General features: G+C 38.5%; 1 protein-coding gene across 1 annotated transcript; it reads left to right on the forward strand.

The window, feature by feature from the left end:
* Positions 1-746: 746 nt before the first annotated feature.
* Positions 747-14,862, forward strand: ulk3 (unc-51 like kinase 3). Its single transcript, XM_031746626.2, has 17 exons — positions 747-834; positions 1,389-1,531; positions 2,471-2,611; positions 3,231-3,351; positions 3,570-3,665; positions 3,801-3,944; positions 4,696-4,778; positions 6,106-6,261; positions 6,429-6,534; positions 6,676-6,716; positions 6,915-7,017; positions 7,762-7,826; positions 8,148-8,226; positions 9,663-9,703; positions 12,295-12,342; positions 12,478-12,541; positions 14,708-14,862. Exons 2-17 carry the CDS (start codon positions 1,427-1,429, stop codon positions 14,722-14,724), a joined length of 1,410 nt encoding a protein of 469 aa, XP_031602486.1. The 5' UTR covers positions 747-834; positions 1,389-1,426; the 3' UTR covers positions 14,725-14,862.
* Positions 14,863-15,512: the final 650 nt, after the last annotated feature.

Raw genomic sequence — 15,512 nt, forward strand, 5'->3', positions numbered from 1 at the left:
AATAAAAGCCTCGACTCCAAATTGTGGTAAAAGGACAAACCAAAAAATGATCTATCTCTAACCAAATTTGATTTGATATAGAGTTTAATACATGCTAATAACCCAGAGTTTCGTAGCTTGAAAACCTATTCAGATGCAGGGATCTCTAACAACAACAACAAAAAAAGGATTGTATTTTTTTTTTCTTTTTGGGTAAAATGTTCCGTTTTAGTTTAGATTTTTTTTTTCATATAACAGGAGGTATGAGAATACAAAGACAGCATTTTGTGAAAACAACCGACTCTCAGTCATGTAGCCGTCACACTCTCAAACCTATGAACAAATCAGTATTCAAACCTGCTGTGCTGACAATTTAGACAAACTGAGATCAACGCAAACAAAAAGGATTTCCTGTGTATTTTTAATGTATGTACACAATATAATTTTTACATATTTTTTCGTCAGTTTTGTCTTTAGCTTTTGTTAACTGGCCTTGTTTTTGACAAAACAGGACTGAAAATGTTTTACATTAATACTAGGGTAAAAAAAAAAGATTTATTCAGTTTTAAGCAGATCTTTTAACTGCTGTCCTCGAGAAGTATTTAATATTTTTGTGGGTGTTACAATCCTAATTTCCTAGTATACTAAACTATGCTATCAAAAATAAGCTATCAAAAACGACTTTTTCCTAGAAAGCCATCTCTCCCTTGACTTGCAGTAACGGAGTATCAACACTAGGAGGCAGTAACATATTTTTAATACGCGTTGACGTCAGCTGCTGTACAGCATGAGACAGTCCAACAGCAGGAATGTAAACACTACTTTCCTCATTCATATTCTGCGGTTGGCCTACAGGTTCGTGACAGATATTTCCTGGTCCATTTGTTATTTTTGTGTGAACCAGGAAACCTGTATATACTCTGTTTTAAATCCGGGCATTGGTTTATTTCGAGTACATCTAGTGGCTCTATACATACTAGCATAATGTAAAAGTGCTAAGTTAGCTTGCTAGAACTTCTGAAGCTAACAGGGTGAACAGGAATGTGTGCACCTTTAAAGAAAAAAACCTGTTTACGGTTCTTTTGTGTACTAAGATGATAAATACCTTCTAGAATGCCAGCATTCATTAGCCTGTCTGAAATTCGGCATGAATTCAGGATACAACAACCGAAAGTAAACTGAAGCTATAGTCTTCACCAAACTATTGATTTAGAGAAGAATAAGTGACGCCAACTCAATAAAATGTTTATATTATAAACATGTATTTGATAGAATATTTGAAATACGCTTTATTGTAATAGTTTTGAAGCGATATGACTGTGGTCACACTGACGACTTTCCCTTCCTTCCCTTCGTGCTGGTTAAAATTAGATATTTGGTATTAACAGCATATCGATCTTAAATTCCAGCTTAGATCTGTGTGGGAGAATCTCATGCTGGAGGGAACATGGCATCAACTTCCAGCTTTGCTCCTCCAAAACTGTCAGACTTTATTCTCACAGAGCGGCTGGGCAGTGGTACATATGCTACAGTCTACAAAGCCTACAGGAAGGTGAGTTAATCTGTGATATGTAAATGTGGATGTTATTTGTCATTGTGTTTATATACCACGCATTTTACATTCCTAATTCTTTCTGCATTTAAGGCTCACCCAGAGTATGTTATGCACTATGCATAATAATGTCAAAAGGAAAGTTTACACAGGTGTCCATGCAACCCTGTGCATTTGATTAATTGATCATCTGCAAGTGTGACCACTTCTAAAAAAGCTGAGGTTTTTAGAAGTTGTGACCTCAACTCTAACTGAATTTCCTGAACTCCAGGTCCTAGCCTAGCGGAGGACTCCAAAGGCCATCATGTTTATCATCATGTTCAAGTTCACGATGATAAAGTTAGAAAAAGACTGAATTATATGGCTTGCTGAGAGGGGTTACCAGGAGAAAGATTCTTATCTTTGAAATCAACATGGTACATAACAAATCAAAAGACTTCTGAAACAATGTCCTTTGGACAGACAAAGCCAAGGTGGAGATGTTTGGCTATAATGTACGCAAAACTACTTAGCAAAAAACACAGCATATCGACACAAACACCTGCCAACTGTAAACAACAGTAGTGGAGTGGTAATGCTGGGCTTGTTTTTCAGCCACAGGACCTCGGCACCAAAGTATTCTAGAGTAAAATGTGGGGCTATTTGACTGATAGCTAAAGCGTTGCCTTAATTGGGTCACGAATGGTTGAAAAAGAAAAGAAGAAAGAGAATAAATGAATTTCTACAAACCTCAATTAACTAAAGCTACACTGTAAAGAAGAGTCAGCCAAAACTCTTCCATAATGTTGTGAGAAACTGTAGTCATGCAGAAAATAATCACTACAAGTCATTGCTGCTGAAGTTGGTTCTGTGGACTTTTGAGTCATGGAGTGTACTTGATTTCTCAAATGACTATGCAGCCCTGTTAAAACCTTCTTTTGTGTGTTTGTTTTTTTGCAGGGGAACAGTAGAGAGGTGGTTGCAGTTAAAGTAGTTGGAAAGAAGACTCTTAACAAGGCCTCTACAGAAAATCTGCTCACAGAGATTGAAATCCTGAAGACTGTGCGCCATCCTCATATAGTGCAGCTGAAAGACTTCCAGGTAAGCTCATACATGTGTTTTAGTATAGCTGGTACTTATGCAAGGATCTTTTTGATGAGCAGAGTTTTGTGTCCCATATTATCCATCCAGCTTTTTAATAACTGTTCATCTAGTTCAGGAATATAAGGGTGGGAGCTTCTCACAGCTGTCGTAGGGTGAGAAGCAGGATACCCCCTGGACCAGTTGCAGCAGTCCCCCAAAATAAAAAATAAAAAATACTGTAAATAATATTTATAGTACTTAAAAAAATCAATAAAATAGAAAAAAGGAACAGAAAGACAATAGACCCATATTATTATATACACTTTTCCCAGATTGAATACTAGGTTGTTGTAAAACTTTTTGTTATTTACAATATTGTGTTTACTATATTTGCACCTTTTTCTACATTAATTGTTTGGATATCACTTTCTATATAATTTTTCTTTGTTCTCTCTTGTTTATATGTTTTCTTCCTGCTTTCTGGGGGTTTTTTTTAGGGGGGGGGGGGGTGTTAGCTGATATTTATGTTTTTAAAACATTAAGAAAGATATTAAGGAAAGAAATGTGAAATAAAACTAGTACTCCTGATCTTGCTTTGAATCTGTCCCTCAGTGTCTGAACTTTTCTTTTTCATCAGTGGGATGCTGAAAATATTTACCTGATTCTTGAATGGTGTTCTGGTGGCGATCTCTCCCGCTTCATTCGCAGTCGCAGGATTTTACCTGAGAGTGTGGCTCGGCGCTTCCTGCAGCAGATTGGTGGGTGATTCCCATTTCAAACACTATTGTTGTAGTTTTATGTGAACGTTTTTGATGAGAGATTTGTTTGGGAGTAATCAGCTTGAAGCAGGTTTTTACATACCTGTTTTTGGTCTGGAAATTAAATCCAATTTGAAAACATTTTCAGCATACTTGTTTGTGGAAGAAAATTGCGTTCATATTCTATCCTGAGCTATTACATCTGTCCACACAAACAGCTTGTGCCCTCCAGTTTCTTCATGAGCGAAATATCTCACACCTGGACTTGAAACCCCAGAATATTCTGCTCAGCGGCTCTATCCTGAAACTAGCAGGTGATCACATACACTCTCTAAACAACAAGCACTGGAAGCTAAGTAGTAGAAGCTAATGTTTTACTGTAAACATGCCAATTGGTAGAGAATACACAGATAGTTTCAGATGTCATTTACTTCCTAATTTGCCCACAGATTTTGGTTTTGCACAATACATGTCCCCATGGGACGAGCAGAGTGTCCTGAGAGGTTCTCCTCTCTACATGGCTCCTGAGATGGTGTGTCGACGGCAGTATGACTCCAGGGTGGATCTGTGGTCTGTAGGAGTTATTCTCTATGGCAAGTACTGCGTGCTCACATATTTTATCTCTTGTGAATGTGGAATGCCATCAACATGAATAATGCTTTGCTCCATTTGACACTTGTAATGCATTTGTGTTAGACATCTTGGCAACTAATGTGGTTCTGGGTAAACACAAAATCTGGTGTAATCTGTCCTGTGTCATGTTGTGTGTCTCACTTCTAACAGTAATTTATAATATCTTGACACCACTCCTTTTCCAGCAATAAAAGGCTAATCAGCTGACTGACCCTGCAGGCTTGAAAGAGCTCGCTCAGTAGGCTAAAAGTAGAATTGAACTATTAATCATCAAGTGACAGAGTGGTGAAGAGCCCTTTATGGGTTTTTAGTGCAGTAATTGGGCAATAATATTGTAATAGCACACAGCAGTAACGTGTATTATGGGTGTGACACTGTACAGTGCAAAACGAAAAGAATATTTTTTATTATGTGCTTTTTAGAAAAGCTAAGTAGAATGAATATAATTTTTCATTTGCACAGAATTTCTCAATAAAATCCAACATGCAATATGTCTTTGTTATGTATGGAATATATATATCTATATATCTATCTCTATATATATATATATATATATACACATATGTGTGTGTGTGTGTGTGTGTGTGTGTGTGTGCACAAGAGTTTATTAAGATTGCTCAGTTGAATCACTTTCCTTATTTTTTTGTTATTAAGTAATCAGTAATTATTGCATAATTATTAATCTACTGAACATTGTTTTTGTGCACACAGAGGCAATGTTTGGCAGAGCACCATTTGCATCAAAGTCATATGCTGAATTAGAGGAGAAGATCAGGAGCAACCAACCTATTGAAGTAAGTTATGAGCAATCTGGTGAATGTGTTAGACAGAAAAATTTGAAATGTACTGGTTATGAGCAAATGTGCAAATGACAATTATTATTCCAACTATGGATAAAAAAATCCTGCTGAATGCTATAGTTATGTTTCTTCTGTTTATTAAAATTGTTCATCAGTATGCAAAGGCACAAATTTAAGCATTTTATTTTGTTACATTTGTACAGTATCTCCATAGTATGTTGGGGTTGGTCAGGTTTTCCATATTGATATGTATCATTACATCTTCTTCTTCTGTTCGTCAAATTAGATAGCATGGTAATAATTTCCTAACACTAAATTTGAAATATGCTGAATTGGCCTGTGTAGAAAACACAACAGTTTCAAGTATTTTTCTCCCATGTACTGGATTTAACCACTAGATGGCAAACTATCCCACTCAAGAGGAACCAGCAATTGAGGGTCTACTGTAACATGACCGGTCCTCTTAAATCACCACTACAGCATTCAAGACAATGTGACATGTCTCCTCTAGGAAGCTGAAGAACATGACCTTTTAAATGATGAGAAATAATAAAAGATACTAGATGAATTTTAGTGAAATAAACATCAAGACAGCAGCATAAGTAAACTTATGTTTGTTTATTCCCTAAATAAATGTTATCCTCTCTTAGCTTCACTCCATACTTTTACTCTTCTCATCCGTCCTCCCCTGCAGTGGCTCTGTGGTCTACCCCACAGTTTGACAAATACTGATTTAAGAGGGCAGTCTGGGACTGAAAACTGTGTTTACATACAGCAAACAAGAGCTTGTGATCTCTTAAAAAAGAGACAGAGAGAGATAATTATTTAATTAAATGGCATAGTAACTAATAACTCTATTTTGTCTCTTTGTCCTATTTTTTGCTACATGTGCAAACCATATCAGGCTTAAAATTAGAATAATTATCAAGAAAACGTGCTTGTTTTACCCTTTCTTTAATGGAGACAAGAAAAGGGGAAAGAGAGCGGAATGACGTGCAGCAAAGGTCCCATGACAGTAATGAAACCCTCTGTCCAGCCTTTGTACGTGATGGGCTACTGGGGCGTCCGAGATCCGTGCACTTTAATGTTGGAGGACTTTCAAAACACTTGGATTCTTGAATCAAACATTAGGCTTAGACTTAATGGATTGCATTAGCACATGGCCCATTATCCAGGGATTCACACGGAGAGTTTAAAGGTCATCTTTTGACAGAAAGTAGCAATGTGAGACCAGAGGGTCTGTGGTAACAATGTGCTGTCCTTTTTCCTTGTATCGCCATGCCGATTGGATGCAATGCAATAAGGTTGTGTTTTGTATCAGCTCCCTCCCGGGGCCAGGGTATCCAAGGACTGCAGAGACCTTCTGTTGCGGCTGCTGGAGAGAAATCCAGATGCCCGGATTACCTTTGCAGAGTTCTTCACCCACCCTTTTGTGGATATGGAGCACATGCCAAGTGCAGAAAGTATAGTGAAAGCGGTAAGAGATTAGGAATATTCCAGATTTTCAAGAAGAATTTTGTATGTGACTGACTTTTATACACATGTTTGTAGGTCTGTAAACATACTTTCACCGCATGGTGTTAATGAATAGATGTTTGTATCCGTTTCCAATCAGTGATACCACTTTCTGTTTCTTCTTACCAGAAAGAGCTGGTCCTACAGGCCGTTCAGAAGGACCAGGAGGGGGAGAGGTCTGCAGCACTCTCGCTTTACTGCAGTGCTCTTGAGCACTTTGTCCCTGCTATTTATTGTAAGAGCAACAACCACCTTAATATCCTGTCTATGACTTAAGGCCCACTATGATGCACTGTCTTTGTTCCAGCACAATAAACTGGCAAAGGAAACTCAATAAATGAAAAACCAACACATTTCTTTTCTTTGCCCTCCCTAGATGAAACAAATTGTCAACGTAAAGAGGCCCTGAGGCAAAAGGTAGGCCTGAAAACAGTCCTCACATTCACATGTGGATTGCCCTCTATTTTGAGTTGTTTTGTTTTTCCTATAATCCAGTGGCTCTCACTTGTAATGAATTCTTCTTTATGAATACCATATGTGTGTGTAGAGAGCATGAGAACCATATGTTGTGGTTGATGTAATTAAGCTAAGTCAATGTAAGCGGCCTTTCCACAGGTCAGGCAGTATGTGTCCAGAGCTGAGGAGCTCAAAGCCCTGGTAGCTTCGGACAACAGACTGAGCTTCGAGCAGGCGCGGACTTCCAGGGACATCCTCCGAGGTAAAGAAACGAAAAAAGAAAAAAACAACAACCCAAAACATACATCTCCGGGCAGAGGCTGAGGCACCACATGGCTCCCAAGCTGGATTTAGCCTGCTATATTTTGTTTTACATAAGCACTGTGCTTGTTAATCAATATCCTATGTTTACACCGCACATTATTACCAAGGCCACACACCAGTCTTTGCAGCCTTCATTCAAGCAACATGTCTGTGAGGTCCAGGTTCACTTAGTGCTGCACTATGAATCAAACGTGAGCCTTGTTTAGCCACACACTGTGTATCATTTTTCTTTTAACTTAGATCAAATAATCGGATGTTTACTTCAAAACGGGTTTTTGTAGAATAGCAAACATGCAAAGATGAAACATGTAAAACTTTAATCAGTATTAGAAGGAAAAAAATGTTCATTTTTCTTTGTCCTGGAGGTGAAATGTCTGTGAAGGTTCTCAGTCATCCAGGTCATCGTAGTCTAAAGAGCTTGGAAAGAAAAGCGTCTGGACTTCTTTAGGTTTCTAGAAGATGTTTTGCCTCTCATCAAGAAGCTTCTTCAGTCTGAAGCTCAAAAAATGACTCAAATATATAACTAAACCACTATGTTCACAATACAGTTTGTCATAAGATACAGCAATATTTCATGCTAATTTCAAAGTTCTGCATATGTTTCAGTAGAATGAGTTGTGCTGTGTGTCCATCTAAATTCAACAGCAATGCAAAGTAGTTTTCTGTTTTTCTTCATTTGCAGAAATGTCTAAAGATCAGCCACGGCTCCTAGCTGCTTTGGAGATGGCCTCTACTGCCATTGCTAAGGTTAGATGGGTTTATTGCTGAATGATGACATCGCTGTAGTTACACATAAAGGCAGAGTGAAATAAAGGCAATATAATGGAAAATAAGACCTAAGTGGAAGAGTAAAAAACCAAACCCTTCTCTTAGATTGATATCCAAACCACATCTTTTAAGCTCATTTGTGAACCAAACAAATATTTTTTTCCAGTTTTGTGTCTGTTGTTTCAGCAGCCAACAAGAAGGGAATAAATTATGTAGTAGTAGTAGTGGTGCTAGTTAGTTTTTAGTTTCTTGATTGACTGGCTTAAAGAATTTATGCCTCATTTTAACTTTCCTGTATAGGAGGAGAGTGGATCAGATGACCTTGAGGCACTGGATATGTACCAGCAGTGTTTAGGAGATCTACTGTTGGCACTAGCAGGTAGACAAATATGTTTCTTTTGTTACAACATCAGTTATTCAGATTTTTATAGATATTGGTTGCTGAGCCACTTCACCGGTTCTTAAGGTAAGCTAAAGCGCCAAAGCATAGGGAATGCTGAAGTGTCACCAAAGACAATGAAACCATCTTGTAGTCCTGTATCTCTCTCTGCACACTGAGACTGTAGCAGCTTTGTTCGTGTGTTTGCAAATATTTGGTACTAGAGAGAGAAAAATAAGAAGGATTTTGAAGAAAAATAATTTTAAAAGGCAGCTTGGCACTTAGAGTTATATAAAGTGGGGTGATAATGAGTAGGCTAGGACTCAGAGTTCAGGAAATTCAGTTAGAGTTGAGGCTATAGCTAGGTCAAGAAATAGCTAAGGAAAAATGATCCTCAAGGGAAAGACTTTGGAGAGTGAGTAAAGAGTAGTTTAACTAGAATAAGAAAAGATACTAAACATGACAAAGGGTCTTTTAGAGAGGTGGATGCAAAGAAAGGGTGACCGAGGGTAAAGGTAATTTGAAAGGGTGAAAGACAAGAGACTGTGAAACCACAGACTTGGAGAGAGATGGGGACACTTAATATGACCGACAAACCGAGTAACAGAAGAGACTCCAGTGACTCTGTCTGTGGCCTGGCGTCCATTAGGCTGGGTTCATGAGCTCATCTGGAAGATCAGCCCAATGGAAGAGGTGGAATAGAGTGATCCAGATGTGGCTTTGAGCTGGGATGAGACCCGTGCCAGCACCCTGTGTGTGGTATGAAAGCCTTGCCATCTGCTTCCCATTCAGACAGAACACTTCACTTATTTGTGTTTACACACTGGAAACAAACAAAAACTATTATCTCTCTAATAGACAAGAGCTCTAAGCAGTCAGATACTGCTTTTGAAAACAAATCTGGTCAATTTAAAAATACTGTTACTTTTTCACTTGAAATGGATATTAGTTTCTAAAGCTGTCTGAAGAAAGTCTTTACACATGTGTAGAATAATGCTGATAACTTTTTGTTAGATTTGTTATGCTATACTGGTTTAGTTGGTTGGTGAATGCAGTCCCAACCACCTTCTCTCTCCAGTGTCAGGGAGCCTTGTTGTGGCAGAGGATACCATGAGGAGTAAAGTCAGGGGAAAACATTGGTTCTTTGACTGTCTAGGAGCTCTTTGCCACACAGCCTTCCATCATGCCTAACCTCCACAGACTCCTCTTTTTACTCCTCATCTCTCTCCATTTTCTGTGAGTCTTCTCTTTCGGATGGTAGTTGGTGAAAACACTGGCCTACATTAGCAACAATCCCATCTTGAACCTCACTAGTGAAATCCAGTCTTGTAGTTGACCTCTCCCAGAACAAACAAAGTAATTAGGTATTGGACTTCTCTCCTCCCTTCCTCTCCTCATTATTCTTATGTCTTTTTTTTCTCCTCTTGGTGAGCCAGCCGAACCCCAGGGCCGCAGGAGGGAGCTGCTCCACAGCGAGGTGAGTGTGTGAGGAAAGGATTCTGGTTCAGTGCTCACAGTAGGAACGACAATCTCCTACCTCCACTGAGCCCTCAGCTGATCACCTTCCACAATGCACACTCCGTCGCATGACCTGCAAGCATTTTTCCCACTCATCAAATACGATTTTGTTTTGTTTTTTTTTGGTAAAGAACAAATAATATAATTCATCATCAGTTTCTGTAACATACCCATAGATCACTGTCCACCTAGATAATTGGATATCTTTTATTACCAATGTGTCACATGACCACTCTTGCAGAGGTACACATACTGACAAATTATCAGCTACATAAAGCTTTATGGTGTCATTTGACTCTTTTTTTTGTTTTGTTTTACAATTTAAAAACTTTGCTAAAATTTTGCTAGATGTCTCATTTATAGACTATTGGTTTTTATAATCCACTTCAGTTACTGTAGTTTTTGGCATATTCATTTCATTTTTGAGTCCTAGAGGTATTTACAGAGAGAATGCTCTGACACCATTGTGTGTTTGGGGTGGAACTCAGAGATTTTTGCATTTGACCTTGTTGCATATACATCTCTGGAAGTTCCATTTTCAAAGTGCAAAATGTAGGGAGGAGAATATTTAAATCAAGCATGCAAACTGATTTACTTAACATTTGTGACATGCAGTTTACTCCTAATTATACTGATATTTAACACCAAATCACTCTTGTAAAAAAAACGAATGACACCTGTGAGGGCTATTTGGGGATTGCGCTCACATCCTATATTGCTCTATTTAGTAAATCTGGCCCTTGGTGTCAAAAACTACAACTTGATAACAACCTGGCTTTCCAGCCTCTGTTGCAAATCAGTAATGTCAACTTTAAAGTCAGTCAGCTAAAAATGAAATGTTTTTAAAAATGTGGGGATGTGATGAATCTAAAATGTCAAGAAGGTCAGCATCCATTTATTTATTTCTAATCTTCTTGCACTTGCAAGAACCCGGAGGGAATAATAGCCATGTTTTTCTAATATCCCGAACGTACCTGAATAAAACCCTAAATTCTGCAATCCTATAAGATTGCTTACTGTAACTTTGAGGAATTAGGATCCTGGATTCTTGCATTGACGAGGTGTTGTGAATGTCTGTTGTTAAAGCTCCGGGGTATTTTGTTTTTGTGAAGATTGTTAATCCAGAAACTGATCCAACAACAGACAGCCATATTTCACCAACAAAGCCAAAAAAAAAGGGGGGTGAATGGGCCGTGTAGACCTCCCTATTTGAAGTTTTATGGGTGCTTGTCTTAAGTAAATTCAGCTGCGGCTGTAATAATCTAATGCAGCATTAGGGAGGCGAGTTTGGGGTATTAGATTGAAAGCATGTGTGTATGTGAGAACCTAAAAAAGCCAACACATGCTGCCATGGCTGGCCTCCATGTGCGTTCATATCTACTGTTGAGCACGCTTTGGTCTCTCAAAGCTGTAATTCAATATTCTGGCTTCTCAGTAGTGAGTCATAGCTTGGATCTAGCTAGTGTATGTTGACATAGTATCATTATGGCTGAGCATACATGGGATCTCTTTGTCTTGTAGCCTTTGTTGGTAATAAAAATTCTGCAAGTTATCAGCATGCCCCATATACTTTGCTTACCCGTGTAGATTTGTTCCACATTTATTGTAGTTGGTGATTAAAGGGATTGTGATTAAAGTTTTGTGGCTACATAAGGTTGGGGTCAGAGCCGGATACTAAAAACCTGTGGTCAGAATGATTATTTGGCTCCAAAGATTGGTGTTTTAAAGGGACATTACGGACGTCATCAATTTAGGTCTCCCGTCATTACGATCCTCAGATGTTACTCCAGTAAGGCCTGAGAGAGCTGGCTTTAAATTGTGACAAAGCAGGGGTACAACTAGGTATTAGGTGCAGCCAAGGACCTTCATGATCACCAAAGGACTGATTACCACAGTAAAGAGCACCCTCGAGCCTTGTGATGACAGCAGTTACTGCTTACACGTGTGTGCCATATGAAATCCTTTCAAAAAATAGAAATACTAAGTTGCAGAGATGATTGGTTTGATCTGATTTAATTCAGGTTTTGCCAACACGCATCCAGAGTTTATTGTTTGTTTGTTTGTTTGTTTTTTTGCTGCACAAAATACCACAGTGTAGAGTAAATAATAAATAAAATGCATAATACACAACAAAAAACAATTAACCATCTGTATACTTCACTTAAAGGCAATGAAGTCACAATAAAATGTAAAAAATGAGACTATATGGTCATACTGGAAGCTGTCTGAGAATTACTAGTGGTATGTAACCACAAACTACAGCTGAGGGTTGTACTAATGTGTTTTGTTTTACAGTCTTTTGATAATAAAGAAGACTTTTTATTAAAAACCAAAGAAAAGGGGATCACTGAAATGTGTACAATCTGTTATCTCACCTACTACGGGATGGATTATATTTTAACTAGCCAGCCTTGCTTCTGGATTCATGCTGCAGGCATAGTTAAAATCCTGAGTAGAAAACATGTTTAAAATGAAAGCCACTAAGCACAAAACCCCGTGTTGTAACTGTGTATCTGTTACCACATTTATTGGAATTTTGTATCTCATCAGATTAAAAGCCTCATGAGCAGAGCTGAATACCTCAAAAAGCATATTAAGGTAAGCATGCACTCCTTCTGCGTACATTCAAGTGAAGGAGAAGAAAGACGCCGGACTGTATGAGAAAATATTTGATTTACAAAAAAAAAAAACAGAGGCAAGGATCTTCAGATACATGTTTTGTTCATTTTTCAGATGCAGGAGACTCAGAGGGATGTTTCTCTGGATCGAGAATCTCTCGCAGAATCCGTCAGAAGTTGTGAGTCTCCCTGTTGTTTTGTGTAATCATTACTTTGCCCATGAATGTGTTTTTACTTTTTTGATTTTACCTTGCAGCCATTCTGATAAGTAGCTACAGTATATGTACTGTTAGTGAGGGGATGTGGTGGAAGTTGCTGTAGGTGAGGAACACACATCTCAAGTTGCAATGAAATGTCCTTTCACTGAAGTTTTTTCCACTAGTAAAATATGAGCCATTCTGTTGCTGCTCTGGCCGCCCTGCTGGGCTCCCTGACTCTTTCATTTTATTTCCATGCAGCCCTGTAATATAGGCTTTACGGGAGGTAAAGCCTATATTGTGAAAGTGAGACATAGTCAGAGAAAAAAATAATAACTTTAAAGCATCTAAACTCGAAACTTCTATTTAAGGGTTGCTTTTTGTTCCTTTTGTGTCGCTACATGTCAAACATCTCCACTGTAACAACCAGTGTATCATTAATGGAAAGTTAAGTTTTAATATCTGCAAATTTCCCTAGTGGCAACCTTTGTAGACAAAACCTAATTCCTAATATTTTCTAAGCTCTGCTCCTAGATGGATAGTAAATACTTAAAGTCGGGACAATATCCTGTTCTCTGCTTGGGATTCCTGGGGAGTTATGAATTTAAAAAAGAAAAAAAAGGCAGGAATGGGGGAAGGCAACTGATGACTCTAGAGGCCGTTTAACTTTCATGAAGAATGTGGCTGCTTCTTCTGCTGGTGTTATTTTAATAAAACCACACCACAGTCAGCCTGGCTGGTACTAATCCAACAGCAGCTGTAGTAGAGAGGGTCGCAGCTACGCCCAAGTCTGTCTGGTGACCTTAGACTACACCAACATAAGCATAACCAACTTTTGCTGAGAACTGAGATCTCTAAAATACTCAAATTCATGTGTCAGACTGTAGGCACTGTCTTGGTAGTCCATGTACAGTGCCTTCCCCTTACAAGCCTGGAGCACTGAATATTTAAACTGGCATGATCAGTGTAGCCCAGCAGGGGATAGACATGAAGGTCTTGGCAGATGAATATCTGATAACTCCATTTACATAAAGGTTTATTTATGGAAAAGAACTGGACATGTTCTGTTTAGCTCATGCAGCAACAAACAGTAAAAGAGGACTCGCATCTCCTCCAAGGTCACAATTTAGTGTGTTTACAAAAATAATTATATTTTGTCAGTGTCAGTGGCTGTTTGTACTGGCTTTGTTCAAAGATTAGTTGGTTTAGAGCTGTAACACCTCAGAAGAAGATTGAATTATTTTCTATAACAAAGCTTCTATTGTTACCCTGATGCAGAAAATATCAGCAAGAAAAAAAAATAGACAAACAAGTATAAGCAATTGGATTTTCATGGAAAATCTGAAACATGGGGATCATGCCAGAATTTTGATGGAGGCCTAATAAGCATAGAGTACATTTTTTCTAAATGCAGATGACTATTAGTTTCTGTCACTGCTTTAACATCAGTATTAAAAACACAAGAGGAGTATACATATAGTGCAAACTACATATACGATTTGGTGGGATGCCAGTCTGTCTATGCTGGAGAGTGGACAGGAGGTAACACACTAAAGCACTTTTCACACATGCACTGCAGCCCTGGACTCTCCTAAGTATTACCTAACAGAGACGCATGTCAGGACTCGAATATCTGATGCAGTCAATTCGGACATTAGCTGGTCTTTAATCTGCCTGTACTTTCATTAAAGTTTCACAATTGAATTTAGATTCAGAAAACTGATTGATGAAGTGATGTCTACATGGTGTAATGGTGATTGCTAATTATGCAGTGGCACAGACAGAACACTTGGGCTGCTGATGTGCACTTCTGTACACAGCAGGAGGAGAAAGACATCACATTTAAGCTCATAGGTAGTAACACAAACGTGCATTAAGTTAGATAATTAATTTATAAATAAGCTTTAAATGTTTATAAAGAGTTGTTTTTATAAAAATGTTGAATATGTTTAGTCTAACACACTGTTTTCCTTTAATCAGTCGAAATGAATAACATAAAAGTTTCCTAAGCAACTCTGGAAAATATTATTCATCTTTTTGGATGCCAGATGTGTTTACCGAACCCATAGAGAATAATTATTCCAAATGTTGTAGGAAATGTGTTGTAATCGTGAAAAAGTGGAGCTTGACACATTTCTGTCTTCTCAGCCTGCTGTTTGCAGTAAACAGGACAGCCACCGTGGGAAGACTGGAACTCCTCGGCTGTCTGTCAGTGTACAGGTTGGACACAGAGCCTTCACCTGACCAGGTTTCTGCTGTAGCCAAATCACACCACATCCTAACCAACTGAGTACACTATCTGGGTGGGATATTGCACTTGCCAGCCAAATGTGGCTAATGTTTTGGCTGATGCTGTAAAGTTTTTACATGAAATGATTGGAGAGGTAGTGAACTTCTGTTTATTATTTTTCAGAAAAAAAAAGTTTGACTGGTAAGAAACTCTTGAATTTTGGATTTGCACACTGCTGAATGTGAAAGTTCTCTGTTCTTTACACTGTTGTTGCCCTGCTTAGCCTGAATCCCCTCCTACTGACACACCATTGATATGTAAATGCTGGACAGCTTGTATGACAATACAACACTGTCACGGCAAAACGCAACTGGCACTGTGGCATTTTGGTTTGGTGCAGAACATTCAAATGTATTTGAAGTTTAACTAAACCTACGAAAAACTGAAAATACAAATAAGCCAGAGCTGTGACATTAAGATGTTTCAAAAGCATTTTCAGCAACTGCTATATATGATATATGTACGATATATGATATAGAGGCCTGTACAAACATGTACATACTCCTCCGCATCCCCCTTTCCCCCCCACTGCCTTTACTGTGGGTGAACCACAGGCTCACCATGCTCTCTCCACTGATGGAGTCCTCTCCACCGCTATGAGGGGAAAACTGGAGAGGTGCGGCCTCTGCCTTATTTACACTAGACATGCATTTTCTTAGGTTT

This window comes from Oreochromis aureus, linkage group 1, assembly GCF_013358895.1.
Source record: "Oreochromis aureus strain Israel breed Guangdong linkage group 1, ZZ_aureus, whole genome shotgun sequence".
Lineage (NCBI taxonomy): Eukaryota > Metazoa > Chordata > Actinopteri > Cichliformes > Cichlidae > Oreochromis > Oreochromis aureus.

Bases quoted from the DNA above. Each gene is read 5' to 3' on its own strand.
- ulk3 (XM_031746626.2), top strand. From the start codon at position 1,427: ATGGCATCAACTTCCAGCTTTGCTCCTCCAAAACTGTCAGACTTTATT. The intron at 6,262-6,428 runs GTAAGAGATTAG...TCTTCTTACCAG, and splicing joins CAGAAAGTATAGTGAAAGCG to AAAGAGCTGGTCCTACAGGC. The intron at 6,535-6,675 runs GTAAGAGCAACA...TGCCCTCCCTAG, and splicing joins CTTTGTCCCTGCTATTTATT to ATGAAACAAATTGTCAACGT.